This window comes from Nerophis lumbriciformis, linkage group LG15 (genome assembly GCF_033978685.3).
Source record: "Nerophis lumbriciformis linkage group LG15, RoL_Nlum_v2.1, whole genome shotgun sequence".
Taxonomy (NCBI): Eukaryota; Metazoa; Chordata; class Actinopteri; order Syngnathiformes; family Syngnathidae; genus Nerophis; species Nerophis lumbriciformis.
Genome location: NC_084562.2, coordinates 21,327,501 through 21,345,000, shown reverse-complemented (window position 1 = coordinate 21,345,000; position 17,500 = coordinate 21,327,501). Strand labels below are relative to the sequence as shown.

At 37.5% G+C, this 17,500-nt stretch overlaps 1 protein-coding gene across 1 annotated transcript in view; it reads left to right on the top strand.

The window, feature by feature from the left end:
- gpc5a (glypican 5a) overlaps nt 1-17,500 on the top strand; it is a 381,628-nt gene that overhangs the window by 84,315 nt on the left and 279,813 nt on the right. The window contains exons 5-6 of the mRNA XM_061974735.2: nt 1,166-1,293; nt 3,130-3,255. Of these exons, the coding sequence (XP_061830719.2) occupies nt 1,166-1,293; nt 3,130-3,255 (254 nt within the window). The remainder of the gene's footprint in view (nt 1-1,165; nt 1,294-3,129; nt 3,256-17,500) is intronic.

The window sequence follows — 17,500 nt, the reverse complement described above, 5'->3', positions numbered from 1 at the left end:
TGTATATGTATATATGTAGTAGAAGAGAAAGAAAAACAAATACAAATAAACAGAGTAGATATTGGCAGTAAAATAAACCAAATTATTTTTGGGTGTAATAATAGATAATAAAAAGAAACTGGAAATATCTTATCTAAAATATACAACATAAGGTGACAAGAAATCCGTCAATATTTCAAAAAAGCTAAATATATTGTGGACCAAATAGTACTACATATTCTCTACTCGCTAGTGTTACATTTCTGTGTTAATTTGCATAAATATGAGGAAAAAACTACAAATGTACACTTTATTGACTAACTGTGTTACAAAAAGGGTCAGTTAGAATAATACATATTGTTGGATATAGAGAACATACAAACAATTTATTATTTGAATCAAGAATATTAAAATGAAACAATTATGCACAAAGCAAACCTGCTGCCCAAGAATGTACAACAATTCTTCTCAAAAAAAGAGGAGGAATATAAACATAAAGAATTTTTTTTAATTTGAATTATTTGTATATACGTACAACATTTAAAACATTTTTTTGCATATCGGTATGTGGAATTAAATGTTGGAATGGATCTCATTATCTAGATCCCAATTGAACTGTATATGCTTAAGAACTTTATGTATTATTATGTATGTTTTGTTTGTGTTACAGATTGAGCACAGAGTGTGTTTGAAAAGGGGAAGGAATAAACAAGCTCTGCTTCTTCCTGCTCCTTTTCAGACATGCAGGAATGAGAAACTGTAAACATTTGATGTTAATATTGTAACTGAATGCATGTTTGAAATAAACTAAGACCGTAACCATAACAATATGGCAGAAAACTAGTAATGTGCAAACATGATTACATATTGTGCACGTGAATTGAACAGCAATATGAAAACATGTCTGAACTAAGACAGTTTTGCTCCATTTTATAGCTCTTATTTTGTTAATATAATCACGTTGTGATAGCTCATGGAGTGTGATGTCTGCTCCCTCATCAATTCAATTTAATTTAGAATAAAACAAACTCGCCACATTCATCACTTTGAAAAATGGGACTTGAGTCACATTGTCTCCATCTGGTGGTTGTCTAGTGACACTGCAGTTTGTGCATTGCAGTCAGGCACACAGGAAATCATCCAGATGAATCAAATAGATGAACAGGTGCTTCTCTCTGGATGACAGGTGCACCAAATGTGCGGCCTCCCCAGCAGGAAGGATGTGAAGACAGTCAGCATCCAACACAGCAGGAGAGAAACCATCCGCCTTAAAACTGCCACCACGTCAGGAGACTCACTTGCTGTCAGGAGAAGGTAACTGGAAACAAATTAAAAATAAAATAAAAAGATTGTAAGTGAAAAAATTAAATAAAAAAGGAGAAGCTAAGTGAAAAAAAAAATAGATTAAAAAAGAAGAAGAAGGTAACTGAAAAACATTAATACATTAAAAAAGGAAAAGGTAACTGAAAAACATTAATACATTAAAAAAAGGAAAAGGTAACTGACAAAATAATAAAATAAAATGAAAAAAATAGAAGATGAGATAAAAAAGGACGAGGAAACTGAAAAATTAATTAAAGAAAATTAAAAAAGGAGAGAGTAAACAAAAAAAATAATATAAAGAAGAAGATAAGTGGAACAAATAAATACATTAAAATAAAAAAGGAGAAGTAATTGAAAAAATAAAAAGACAAGGTAATGGAAAACATAAATAAAAAGAAGAAAAAGGTAACTGAAAAAAAATTAAATAAAAAAGGAGAAGGTAACTGAAAAAATAAATATAAATAAAATAAGGACAAGGTAGCTGAAAAAATAATAAAAGAAAAATATAAAAGGAGAATGTAACCGAAAAAAATAATACAATAAAATAAAAAAAGGAGAAGGTAACTGAAAAGAAAAATAGAATAAAAAGATGGAAAAGGTAACTGGAAATTTTTTTAAATAAAATAAAAAAGGAGAAGGTAACTGAAAAAAAATAAAAATGAAGAAAAGGTAACTGAAAAAAAAAATTAAATAAGATACAAAAAGAACAAAGAAACTGAAAAATGAATAAAAGAACATTAAAAAAAGAGAAGCCAACTGAAAACAAAACAAAAAAGAAGGTAACTGAACAAAAATAATAAAATACAATTAAAAAAACTGGGGAAAAAAGAAAAGAAAAAATAAATAAATATATATATATATATATATATATATATATATATATATATATATATATATATAATTATAAAGGAGAAGGAAACTGAAAAAGAAGAATACAATAAAATAAAACAGGAGAATGTAACTGAAAAAACCCCCCCAAAATAAGCAGAAGGTAACCAAAAGAAATAAAATAATAATAATAAAAAAAAAAAGGAGAAGGTAACTGAATAAAAATAACAAAAGAAAAAAAAAAATGGAGAGGGTAACTGAAAAAAAAAAAAGAAAATAAGAAGAAGTTAACTGATAAAAACAAATTAAATGTGGAGTTTGCATGTTCTCCCCGTGACTGCGTGGGTTCCCTCCAGGTACTCCGGCTTCCTCCCACCTCCAAAGACATGCACCTGGGGATAGGTTGATTGGCAACACTAAATTGTCCCTCGTGTGTGAATGTGAGTGTGAATGTTGTCTGTCTATCTGTGTTGGCCCTGTGATGAGGTAGCCACTTGTCCAGGGTGTACCCCGCCTTCCGCCTGAATGCAGCAGCTGAGATAGGCTCCAGCACCCCCCGCGACCCCGAAAGGGACATGCGGTAGAAAATGGATGGATGGATGGATAAATAAGAAAGGAAAAGGCAACTGAAAAAAAAGGAGAAGGTAACTAAAAAAATTGATAAAATAAAATAATGAAATAAAATAAAAAAGGACAAGCTAACTGAAAAATAACAATAAAAGAAAATAAATAAAGGAAAACGTAACTGTATAAAACAATAAAATAAGGACATGGTAACTGAAAATAAAATGCAATTAAAAAAAGAGAAAGTAACTGAAAACATAATAATAATAATAAAAGGAGAAGGTAACTGAAAACAAAATAAAAAAAGGAGCAACTAACTGCATTTCATTGCTTAGAAAATAGACTCACAGGACACAATCTCATGAGATGCAGAAGCTGATTAAATGCATGGATAATATACAAATAATATCTGTGTGTGTGTTATTGATTTCCTAGCGACTTCCTAAACAGTCTCCGCCTCTATCGGACCTACTATGGTGGCCTGGCGGATCAGCTGTGCGTGAGCGAGCTGGCCTCCGATGACGGGCTGTCCTGCTGGAACGGAACAAACATCGTGAAGAGGTTTGATTGACACTTTCACCGTTGAAGCGCACTGACAGATGACAGAAAAAAAGTGTGTGTGGATGTTTGGCAGCTGCATGCTTGTGACGCTTTGGACTTTTGAATGATGCCCAGTGGCTTATTTTCAATGATTTCTTATTTCTTGAGCTATTTTTGGTGTCTCTCGAATAGCTGCATTTTTCAACAAGCAGCTGGATTCTGTACCAAAAATAACGCTCTTCAATCCGAAAAATACCCACAAATGTTTGTTTTGAAGTCAACAAGCTTTTTTCCTCTTTAAAAATGAATAATAAGGGACCATTTAATTCATCACCGCTGTTTTCTTTTCAGACATGGTCGAAAATAAACTTCATAAACAGTATACAGATTCACCGGTTACAGCATTAGGTACACCTGCACACGCTCACGTCAACACAGAACAGCATAAAAAAAAGTATCATCAGATGAAAAAAACACTGTATTGTAGCTTTTCTTGATTAGACAACTCGTACCACCTGGGAAATCTAATCACCTGCCAGCTGTGTCTCGCCGTCAGCACCGCCACGCCCCCGTCTGAAGGTGCTCTGTCTTCAGCACCACGGACAGAGGCGGTGACCTTTGCTCCTGCAGGCGCGCTGATCACTCCCTCCCTCCACAGTAAACATTTACAGAATCTTTCTGTCTAAATAACTAATTTCACAATGTATATATCTGCGGCCCATGCATACTGTCCGGTTCAAAAACTGATGACATCTATTAAACAAGACAAGAAGCAAAGAATCAAACAGAGGCAGAATTCAATTTTGCTCAATTGAGGAGAAACGTGTCGACCTGTAACCTCTTACAGTGTCACCCACGCTCTGGCGAAAGAATGTACGCCACCTCTTTTTATTTGGACTTTCCCTGTTTACATAACAACATCTGTTTCTAAAGGAATGGGGAGTATGTAAACAGTCATTGTTTTCGGTCACATTAACACAAAAGAAAAAGATGCCTCGGGCTTGGGCTGGTCCTGGCTTCAGCCTGGGCAGGTCTTCGATGACAATAGATAACCCCCATCCCGTCTCCTCCCATCGTACACAATCCAATCCTCCAAGCCTTTGCTTGGTGCAACAAAGACAGCCTCTTGTCTGTTCGTTGGGAACTCAGAGAATGGAAAGTTTTTGATCATTTACATACAAATTTTTTGACACATACATCATACTTGCCAACCCTCCCGAATTTTCCGGGAGACTCCCGAAATTCAGCGCCTCTCCCGAAAACCTCCCGGGACAAATATTCTCCCGAAAATCTCCCGATTTTCAGCCGGAGCTGGAGGCCACGCCCCCTCCAGCTCCATGCGGACCTGAGTGAGGACAGCCTTTTTTCACAACGGGACGACAACAGGGTGACAAGAACTAAATCATCCAGACTAGAGACAAATTGTATTATTATGTTTATCTTACCTAAAAATAAATATATTTATTAATTAAAAAAAACCCCAACTAAGTACATATTTTCTATATTTTGCTAAAAACATCAAAATTAATTGTGTTTTTATTTGTATTTTTTCTGACTCCTTATTACATCCAGCCATAGAATTAAAATAAACATATTTGAAATAATTAATTTTAAATTATCATAATAATTCATTTAAAATGACCTTATTTAATTATTAAAATAATTGCTTGTTTATCAACAACTTTAGCATTTTATTCATTACATTTTGAAGCTCTCAGAAGCCAAGTTATGTTATATTCCTTAAGATTTTTTTATGCAAGTTTGAAGTATCAATTATCTAAACACAATTTTGTTTGCATATTTCAGGATGTAGATATATATATATATATATATATATATATATATATATATATATATATATATATATATATATACTTGTAGTGTGTATATTGTACATATCCCGAAATCGGAGGTCTCAAGGTTGGCAAGTATGACATATATACATACTAGAGATGCGCGGATAGGCAATTATTTCATCCGCAACCGCATCACAAAAGTCGTCAACCATCCGCATCCACCCGAACTAACATTTAATCAAAACCGCACCCGCCCGCCATCCGCCACCCGCCCGTTGTTATATATCTAATATAGACGATGCAAGGCATTAGTGAGGTTATAAAGCTTTTGCCTGTTAAAGAAAGGAGACTGATCCAATTTAGCAGAGACATTCAATGCGTGCCACGCTGTCACGGCCCAGACGCACACCAGTGCGCAATCATCTGGGAGCCGCGCTGAGCACACCTCCAAGCGCGCTCGCGCCGCTCAAACTGCTGCAGGCAGCTGCGTTCTATCTTGTTTTAACATCCTGTGGCACTCTTCTGGGATCACGGCGGACGGAACTGCTCATGCTCAGGGTGTTTGTGGAGGTTCGGGGTTTTGCACAAATGTGATGCACCATGTTAGATGTCCCGGTTTTGTGACTGTCGTAGACATAAACAGCGTCGCAGCTCTTGCAAATCACGTAGCCAGCATTACTATCATCCTGATTTACAACCTCATAAAAACGAGTCCACGCTGAACTTTTCTGGCCATTTTTTCCCCTGGTCTTTAGTATTCCCTTTTTTAGTTTGTCGCGTAACACGTTTGCTGCCGGCGTTGCCATCTCTTTTTTTTTTCTTCTTCTGTTGTGGCATATGCTGCAGGTGCCTGCTCGTTTTTCGTATGTGGGTAACAACATTTAACTATGTATATATATTTCCGAATTGGTTTAACTGCCACCCGCCTGAATCTATTTAAAATCTATTTTTTTTAAATTTCAACCGCCCGACCCGACCCGCGGATAAAATCTAATTTTTTTTTATTTCAACTGCCCGACCCGCGGATAATACGCGGACTCCGCGGTTGTGTCCGCAAACCGCGCATCTCTAATACATACATATATATATATATATATATATATATATATATATATATATATGTATGTATGTATGTATGTATGTATGTATGTATGTATGTATGTATGTATGTATGTATGTATGTATATATATATATATATATATATATATATGTATGTATGTATGTATGTATGTATATATATGTATATATATATATATATATATATATATATATAAATATATATATATTTATACATACATACATACGGTATATATATATATATATAAAAAAATAAAAATAAAAAATAAATATATATATATATATATATATCCATCCATCCATCCATCCATCCATTTTCTACCGCTTATTCCCTTTGGGGTCGCGGGGGGCGCTGGAGCCTATCTCAGCTACAATCGGGCGGAAGGCGGGGTACACCCTGGACAAGTCGCCACCTCATCGCAGGGCCAACACAGATATATATACATATATATATATATATATATGTATATATACATATAAAAATATATATATATGTGTATGTATATATATATATATATATATATATATATATATATATATATATATATATATATATATATATATATGGGAAAAAAAAAATCCCCCTAAAATTTAGTGGGTCTGGCTTGCGCTCTATAGTCCAGAAAAATACAGTATTTTCGTTAAAGATAACATCTGCCTTGTTTTTAAAGAGTACGTAGGCCTACTACGCTACTGTATTTTAATGTTGGTCATTATGTTGGTACTTGGAGAGCTGAGCGTTTTCTAATGTAGCACCCGGTGAAAAAAGTTTGAAATGCTAACCCTTTATTATTATCGGCTCATTTTATCGGTTAATTATCGATGTGACGTCATGATTGCCATTAACTAGAAATTAGGCACCGACGGCTTCTTCTGGCACCGACGGCTTCTTCTTTTTTTCTGGTGTGGTCACGAGGTTTATAGAAGCAGGTTTATTAAGCCCACTCAAGATGTGACGTCTCAATACGACGACGTCAAAGGTTCACAGTTTGACCCCCCCCTGTTCCACGCCAGCACCCTTCACATAAACACCCGCCAACAAGACGTGGGCTCCCTCTATTAGGCGGTCATCGTTCTCTGGCACGATACGGGTGAGACGCGGAGCGGACTAACGGCCGGTGTCCTTGTCTCCATTCCATCACTCCCAGCTCTCTTGTCTTATGTGCTCAGTCAAGGACCACCTCGTATATCCTCAGCTAGGTGGGCTTGTTATTTCCGCCCTCGCACGGGCGGGACGTGACGACTCAGGTTTGACCTTCACCTCTACAGGATGACAGGTGTGTGTGAGGGTGTAAAATGGAGCAATTTGAGCAAAAAAACAAAACGGTTGGGTTTTATTTCGGCACGGATCTTGGTTGTTTTGCCACGATAACAATAAAGAGGCAACATTAATCCCGGAGAGGAGGTGTTCTCTCGTGTGGAGAAGAAGGCGAGGCGGTGGACAGCAGGGTGGTCATCATCACTGCAGGGGAAATGATCCATGTTGACTTTTAGCTCGCCTTCCTCGTTCACAACAACTGTCATTGATAGGAAACCTGTTGAAGAACACGCTTCTGGCCATGCAAACACTCAAATATTACCGCCCTCCGTTTTTAAGCTTTTTACATTTTTTTATTGAAGTATTACTGCATTTTCCGGACTATAAGGCGCACCAGATTATAAGGCGCACTGCCGATGAATGGTCTATTTTCAAGCTTTTCTCATATATAAGGTGCACCGGATTATAAGGCGCATTATTAAAGGAGTCATATTATTATTATTTTTTTCTAAATGTAAAAGACTTCCTTGTGGTCTACATCAGTGTTTTTCAACCACTGTTGAAAAATGGTTTAAGTCAGGGGTGCTCACACTTTTTCTGCAGGCGAGCTACTTTTCAATTGATCAAGTCGTGGGGATCTACCTCATTCATATATATCATTTATATTTGCTTATTTATGAAATATATGTTTTTGTTAACAAGTTAAAGGTGTTTAATGATAATACAAGCATGTTTAACACATATAGTTAATATTGTTAATAAGTTAAAAGTGTTTAAAGATAATACAAGCATGTTTTACACATATAGTTAATATTGTTAATAAATTAAAGGTGTTTAATGATAATACAAGAATGTTTAACACATATAGTTAATATTGTTAACAAGTTAAAGGTGTTTAAAGATAATACAAGCATGTTTAACACTTATAGTTAATATTGGTAATAAGTTAAAGGTGTTTAAAGATAATACAAGCATGTTTAACACATATAGTTAATATTGTTAACAAGTGAAAAGTGTTTAATGATAATACAAGCATGTTTAACACATATAGTTAATATTGTTAATACATTAAAGTTGTTTAATGATAATACAAGAATGTTTAACACTTATAGTTAATATTGGTAATAAGTTAAAGGTGTTTAAAGATAATACAAGCATGTTTAACACATATAGTTAATATTGTTAACAACTTAAAGGTGGTTAAAGATAATACAAGCATGTTTAACACATATAGTTAATATTGTTAACAACTTAAAGGTGGTTAAAGATAATACAAGCATGTTTAACACATATAGTTAATATTGTTAACAACTTAAAAGGTGGTTAAAGATAATACAAGCATGTTTAACACATATAGTTAATATTGTTAACAAGTTAAAGGTGTTTAAAGATAATACAAGCATGTTTAACACATATAGTTAATATTGTTAATACCTTAAAGGTGTTTAAAGATAATACAAGCATGTTTAACACATATAGTTAATATTGTTAATAAGTTAAAAGTGTTTAAAGATAATACAAGCATGTTTAACACATATAGATTCCTTTCTTTCATGAAGACAAGAATATAAGTTGGTGTATTACCTGATTCTGATGACTTGCATTGATTGGAATCAGACAGTGGTGTTGATAACATCCGCATTTTCGAATGGAGGAGAAAAAAAGTCCTCCTTTCTGTCCAATACCACATGAAAGTGGTTGGTTTTTGGCATCTTATTTGTCCAGCTTCCGTACTCCTTTGTATACACTTTACAAGAAATACATTGTCGGCAAACTCCGTAGCTTGCTAGCTTGTGCACGCCAGCTTTCTGAGACTCTTATTTTGGTAGCGCAGGCAGGATGAAGCAGAGCTTTTATTGTGCAACTGTGCAGTCGGTCTTTGGAGTTTTGACGACAGGTACGGCGCCAGAGTCTGTTGAAATAAAGTGTTTCTCGCCTTCCTGTCGGTAATTTTAACGAGCTGGCAGCAGCCAGCGTCATCTCAGAAGACCCTCGGGTGCCGTGAATGTCAATCAAGTGACGAAAGTGACGTCATAGTGAAGATTTATGATCGCTCATTTTTAGGACTATTTTTTTAATGCCTGGCTGGCGATCGACTGACACACCCTCCATGATCGACTGGTAGCTCGCGATCGACGTAATGAGCACCCCTGGTTTAAGTGGTCCAAAAAAAACATCCATCCATCTATTTCCTACCGCTTGTCCCTTTTTGGGGTAGCGGGGGGAGTACGTGCTGGAGCCTATCTCAGCTGCATCCGGGCGGAAAGCGGGATACACCCTGGACAAGTCGCCACCTCATCGCAGGGCCAAATATTTTTTGCAAATCAATAATTACAATAATGTGCCTTTTTCAACCTTTTTTGGTATGTAAAAGGTATCCATCCATCCATTTTCTACCGCTTGTCCCTTATGGGGTATGTAACACTTAAACCAAAAATTAACAAAAGACCAGTCCCGCTAGGAAAAGGCACTGAAGCATGGCTATGCAAAGCAAAAGTAAAACTGAACTGGCTACAAAGTAAACAAAAACAGAGTGCTGGACGACAGCAAAAACTTACTGCGTGTGGAGCAGGGAGACGGCGTCCACAAAGCAATCCGTACATGACATGACAATCAACAGTGGATAGCGTACGCACAACTGAAATAGTCTTGATTGCCTCCGTATTTCTTTTAATGAAAAAAATGTGCCTTGGCTCGAAAAAAGGTTGAAAAACACTGGTCTACATAACATGTAATGGTAGTTCTTTGGTCAAAATGCTGCATAGATCATGTTTTACAGATCATTTTCAAGCTGCTTTCTGACAGTCACTTTGGTATGCGACGTTTAGTGGGCGGTCTTATTTACTTCGACAGCGTCTTCTCCCCGTCATCTTTGTTGTAGCGGTGTAGCGTGCAAGGACGGGAGTGGAAGAAGTGTCAAAAGATGGCGCTAGCTGTTTTAATGACATTCAGACTTTACTTTGATCAATAACGGAGCAGCATCTCCTCATCCGCCGGAAATGTGTACTGTGAAAAACTCTAATAACTAAAGTTCTTCGGGTGAATAATGTAAACTCACTACACCGGTATGTTTTAGCGCTTTCATGGCGAGTTTACTGACAGATATAAGTAAGAACTTTACACTACTTTATATTAGAAATGGCAACAGCGGAGGATGAATGTCCCATAACAAGAAGATACAGAAAAATGAAGAAGCTTATCGACTACAGTGTCGGCACGGACTACAAAGGCAGACTCACGCAATTTTTCAGGATTTATGCAGATCCCAAATACAGATCAGCAGGTACCAGAAGGTATGAAAAGTTTCTGTTGCATAATATTGTGAAACAAAACGCCAGATAATATGTCTTACCTTATACACACACCATAATAATACTCCTATGTGGAAGCACATCAAACGGTGCAGCCCACACTTATCTCTTATGTTTGACTGCCATCTACTGGTCACACTTATCATCACACCAAATAAAATTGCTTCGAGGTCGGTAAGCACAACCAAACTTATTCCTTACATTAGGCACACTGGGTTATAAGGCACACTGTCGAGTTTTGAGGGAAAAAAATGATTTTAAGTGCGCCTTATAGTCTGGAAAATAAGTTTTTCATCTTTGGAATCCCAAAAAAAAGACACGTGTGTTCTTGTCTCTCATGATTGTGAACGATAGGCAAAATTACCCCCAAAACGTGCACTTCCCCTTTAAGTCAGAATTTATCAGTGATATCATTTATTTATTCATTATTTATATATTCATTATTCATTATTTATTCAGTATTTATTCATTATTATTATTTAAATTCATGTGTACATTTTATTAAATAATTGTATTCATTTATTTAAATTATTAATTCAACTCGATGGACAGTTGTCTGTTTGGTTCTGCTGGCTGAGAGATTTTTTTTCCGGTTTATTTGGGTAAGCACTCCCTTCGTGTCGAAATAGCATGGCTCCAAATTCCACATTTTGCAGCTTCGAGTCACTTTCACCCCACTCTGTCGGCGTCCGTCTGCTCCAATGTCTCACTCTTCCTTCGTGCTGGCTTCTAGAAGCAGTAGTTCATCCTCAGTATATTCAGACTCAAAAACGCAAGGTTGTGAATCCTAATTTTTTTTCCAAAAATAGTCTTCTTTGTCATACGTTACTGAATCTGCCTTGATTTTAAGTAAGCGTTCATCAACAAAAAGACACGTGTGTTCTTGTCTCTCATGATTGTGAACGATAGGCAAAATTCCCCCCAAAAACGTGCACTTCCCCTTTAAGGCACAATTTATCAGTGATATCACTCATTTCGAGCTTGACTGTTTTTTTTTTACTTTTGAACCCAGATTTTTGAGTATTTTTGTAAAGTCAAGCCTTGAGCCAATTATCAATTATTGTATTTATTCATTATTATCATTTCAATTCATGTATACATTTTATTGAATAATTGTATTCATTTATTTATATTATCAATTAAACTCGATGGACTATCTGTTTGGTTCTGCTGGCCGGGAAACATTTTTTCCGGTTTATTTGGGTAAGCACTCCATTCGTGTCGAAATAGCATGGCTCCAAATTCCACATTTTGCAGCTTCGAGTCACTTTCAATCAATCAATCAATGTTTATTTATATAGCCCTAAATCACAAGTGTCTCAAAGGGCTGCACAAGCCACAACGACAGAGCCCACATAAGGGCAAGGAAAAACTCACAACCCCAATGGGACGTCGATTCCCCATTCTGCCGACGTCCGTCTGCTCCAACGGCTCACTCTTCCTTCGTGCTGGCTTCTAGAGGACGTAGTTCATCCTCAGTATATTCAGACTCAAAAAAGCAAGGTTGTGAATCCTCATTTTTTTCCCCAAAAATAGTCGTTTTTTTCATACTTTACTGAATCTTCCGTGATTTTAAGTTGTTTTTTGCGGGCATCGTCCAAGCGTTCATCAAAAAAAAGACTCTCATGATTGTGAATGATAGGCAAAATTCCCCCCAAAACGTGCACTTCCCCTTTAAGTCACAATTTATCAGTTATATCAATCATTTCGAGCTTTACTGTTTTTTTAAAACTTTTGAGCCCAGATTTTTGAGTATTTTTGTAAAGTCAAACCTTGAGCCAATTATCAATTATTGTATTTATTCATTATTATTATTTCAATTCATGTATACATTTTTTTAAAATAATTGTATTCATTTATTTACTGTATATTATCAATTAAACTCGATGGACTATCTGTTTGGTTCTGCTGGCCGGGAAACATTTTTTTCCGGTTTATTTGGGTAAGCACTCCATTCGTGTCGAAATAGCATGGCTCCAAATTCCACATTTTGCAGCTTCGAGTCACTTTCAATCAATCAATCAATGTTTATTTATATAGCCCTAAATCACAAGTGTCTCAAAGGGCTGCACAAGCCACAACGACAGAGCCCACATAAGGGCAAGGAAAAACTCACAACCCCAATGGGACGTCGATTCCCCACTCTGCCGACGTCCGTCTGCTCCAACGGCTCACTCTTCCTTCGTGCTGGCTTCTAGAGGACGTAGTTCATCCTCAGTATATTCAGACTCAAAAAGGCAAGGTTGTGAATCCTCATTTTTTCCCAAAAATAGTCGTTTTTTTCATACTTTACTGAATCTTCCGTGATTTTAAGTTGCTTTTTGCGGGCATCGTCCAAGCGTTCATCAAAAAAAGACTCTCATGATTGTGAATGATAGGCAAAATTCCCCCAAAAACGTGCACTTCCCCTTTAAGTCACAATTTATCAGTGATATCTGTCATGTCTGTGTAATAATGTTTTGTTTTAAGTCATGTTTTGTTTAGTTATAGGACTCTTTAGTTTCTGTCTTTTCACTCCCTTGTCTTGTTTCCATGATTACCCCATTAGTTTCACCTGTTCCACGTTTGGACTCATTGTGCACTATTGCTTGTCACCATAGCAACTATTAGTTTTCACCTGTCACGTCACGCACCTGTTTCATGTTTTGAGTCACGCACCTGCTTTCACTAATCATGTCCATAGTATTTAAGTTCATTCATTTTCTGTTGTTCGTCCTGACGACAGCCCCGCATTTATGCTCCTGCACACTCTCCACACCCTGATGACCCTTGCTACTCTTTTTTTCATGCCGGTTCCATGCCAAGTAAGTTTTTGTTTATTAAGCCACAGTTAGTGTTTTGTTTAATTGTTCATAGTTTCTGCCAATGTGCAAGTTTTGTGTTTATAGTCTAGTTTTGTACCTCCACCCCTGTGCGCGCTTTTCGTTTATTCCTTTTTTGATAGTTTGAATAAATCATGTACCCACCTTCAAGCCTTGACCAGTCCAGTTCATTTGCACCACGGGAGAACAAACCACGTCAAAGTCCTAGTCATGACAATATCAATAATTTTGAGCTTGACTGTTTTTTTTTTTACTTTTGAGCCCAGATTTTTGAGTATGTTTGTAAAGTCAAGCCTTGAGCCAATGATCAAATGGCCAGAGCAAAGGATGCATATTTATATTCCAAAGGTGAACCTCCCAGTCACAAGGACAAACCCAGCAGAGAGGGGAAAAAAAACACGTCTTTAGCAAAAAAGAAAAGAGGAGATGCCATCATCTCCACTCACAAAAAGCCAGCAGATTGAAGCTGCCAGCGTTCCTCCCCCGTGATCTTATCTTGATTGTTCTTTATCTTTTTGTTTACCGCCGACGCAGATGAGGACGTGCGTTAAATCTCTCTTAAGTCTCCGGTTTGTGCGCCCCGGCCCTTTTTTTTTTTTTGAAAATGTATTTTATTAGACGAGACAAAGCTGTTCTCGCTCCTTCTTTAGGGTCGTAAAGTAATCTGTGCCGCAGCCATTTGTTAGCGCACACGCTGGTACGTACGGCCGCCGACACACGCGGGAACTAAAGCAATCGTTTCAGGTCTCCCAGGCCTCGCTAAGCGTCTGTAAATCAGCCGCCATGCGGCACTGAGTTTTATTCCCCTCTCGCTCTGTTTGGATGTTGGCTTATGACCCGTAGGCAGGAGGTTATTTATTGCTTTTTGTCGCGGCGTCTGTTGACTCCCAGCCACTCATCTATGCTGGGAGGCTAATAGAGAGCGAACGCCATAGAGAGGATCTGCAGGAAGTGCACGTCGGCTGCCTCTCCACGCTCCACATCTCAATGAAAGCCCCGAGTCGATAGCTTCCATCCGTCCGTCTTCTGGCGCTTATCCGTAGTCGGGTCGCGCAGAAGCCCGGATTTCCCTTCAGGAGACATACCGTATTTTCCGGACTATAAGGCGCACTTATGATCCTTTCATTTTCTCAAAACTCGACAGTGCCTAATACGGAATAATCCGGGTTGTGCTTACCGACCTCGGAGCTATTTCATTTTGGTACGTGGTGAAATGATAAGTGTGACCAGTAGATGGCAGTCACACATAAGAGATACGTGCAAGCTGCAATATGACTCAAGCAAACAACGCCAACACATACTTGCCAACCTTGAGACCTCCGATTTCGGGAGGGGGGTGGGGGTGGGGGGCGTGGTTAAGATATATATATATAAGAAATACTTGACTTTCAGTGAATTCTAGCTATATATATATATATATGTATATTTTATTATATATATATATATATATATATATATATATATATATATATATATATATACATAAATAAAAGAAATACTTGAATTTCAGTGTTCATTTATTTACACATACACACACATAACACTCATCTACTCATTGTTGAGTTAAGGGTTGAATTGTCCATCCTTGTTCTATTCTCTGTCACTATTTCAGAACACACACATTATACAAATATACATTATAAAATCAATAAGAAAACGGGAGCTCTAATTTGGGAGTCTGAATTAGGATCAGAAGTTCCTATACAAACATTGCGCACTCACGTCGCCTTTTTGTATTGATTACTGCAGCTGTGCACTGGATTCCTTCACAAATACAAACTACAACTCACAAACACTTTAGAGTTAGGCTCCACCATCAGAATGTGTACTTAAACTTATAAAGATCACATGGATATTATTCAGTGAGTTGATTCACCAAAACTAACCTGTTATACAGGAGGAAAAAGCACACAGGACGTTTCAATTGTTCACAGACTGTCATTCAGACTGCTCATCAGAATGACAAGACACTTCCGGTCTGCAGGTGATAGCATTCAATTGGGAAGAAACGCCCTACTGCCCCCTACTGACCAATGTGAATACTGATAAATCTGTAATGACAGCTCCAAAAACGAATTCAAACCACAAAATAAAATAAATAAATCAACACAAAAATGTGCCACATTATGGGTGGGTCACATATGCATGTACAGTAGATGGCAGTATTGTCCTGTTTAAAAGTGTCACAACATTGCTGTTTACGGCAGACGAACTGCTTTACGGGGGACGAAAACTTGACTGCTGTTGTTGTGTGTTGTTACCGCGCTTGGAGGACGTTCATGAAACTGCCTAACAATAAACACACATAAGAAACCAAGAACTCGCCCTCGATCATTAGCTGTTTATATGGTGGGAAAGCGGACGTGAGAACAGGATGTCAACAAGTCACTCAGGTCCGCATGGAGCTGTAGGGGATGTGGCCTCCAGCTCCGCCTGAATTTCGGGAGATTTTCGGAAGAAAATTTGTCCCGGGAGGTTTTCGGGAGAGGCGCTGAATTTTGGGAGTCTCCCGGAAAATCCGGGAGGGTTGGCAAGTATGCCAACATTTTATGTGTTCCATTGAAAATATTGAACATTACACACGGCGCTCGAAAATCTACCAACATGTTTTAGTACGACTTTGGTGGGAGGATGAGTAAAAAAAAAAATACAATCTAGAGTGGTAAAAAACATCCAGAGCAAAGCACATACACATATTACAACATCCATCTCAAGACTTGCAACAGAGGGGAGGGGAGTGGGGGGCCACGGTGGCAGGCTGCAGCTCTTCAGGCGCTGCCCATCCGTCCATCAGCCCTAAAAAACAAACAAAAAAAAACATTAAAACAACAAGATTTTACGGTAAAAAAACCCAAAAAACTGGCAGCTCTGTTGCTTGAATTTTACCGCTAAAAATTAGAGATGTCCGATAATGGCTTTTTTGGCGATATCAACTCTTAATTACCGATTCCGATATCAACCGATACCGATATATACAGTCGTGGAATTAACACATTATTATGCCTAATTTTGTTGTGATGCATTAAACGATGTAACAAGGTTTTCCAAAATAAATCAACTCCATCCATCCATTTTCTACCGCTTATTCCCTTCGGGGTCGCTGGAGCCTATCTCAGATACAATCGGGCGGAAGGCGGCGTACACCATGGACAAGTCGCCACCTCATCGCAGATAAATCAACTCAAGTTATGGGAAAAAAAATGCCAACATGGCACTGCCATATTTATTATTGAAGTCACAAAGTGCATTATTTTTTTTTAACATGCCTCAAAACAGCAGCTTGGAATTTGGGACATGCTCTCCCTGAGAGAGCATGAGGAGGTTGAGGTGGGCGGGGTTTGGGTGTAGCGGGGAGTGCATATTGTAGCATCCCGGAAGAGTTAGTGCTGCAAGGGGTTCTGGGTATTTGTTCTGTTGTGTTACGGTGCGGATGTTCTCCCGAAATGTGTTTGTCATTCTTGTTTGGTGTGGGTTCACAGTGTGGCGCATATTTGTAACAGTGTTAAAGTTGTTTATACGGCCACCCTCAGTGTGACATGTTTGGCTGTTGACCAAGTTGTGTGTGTGAAAAGCCATAGATATTATGTGACTGAGCCGGCACGCAAAGGCAGTGCCTTTGAGGTTTATTGGCGCTCTGTACCTCTCCCTACGTCCGTGTACCACTCCTCACAGCAGCGTTTTAAAAAGTCATACATTTTACTTTTTGAAACCGATACCGATAATTTCCAATATTACATTTTAAAGCATTTATCGGCCCGATAATATCCGCAGTCCGATATTATCGGACATCTCTACTAAAAACAGTGGTATTGTTTTTCCATTCCATTCCATTTATTCAATTTTTTTATATGCTGTAAAAAAAACTCCACTGCTTTTACTGTAAAATTCTGGTGACTGAGCTGCCAGGTTTTAAAGTAAAATTAAAATACTTTTTTTTGCAGATTATGTAAAAAAATATATTGTGTATTTTTATATATATATATATATATATATATATATAT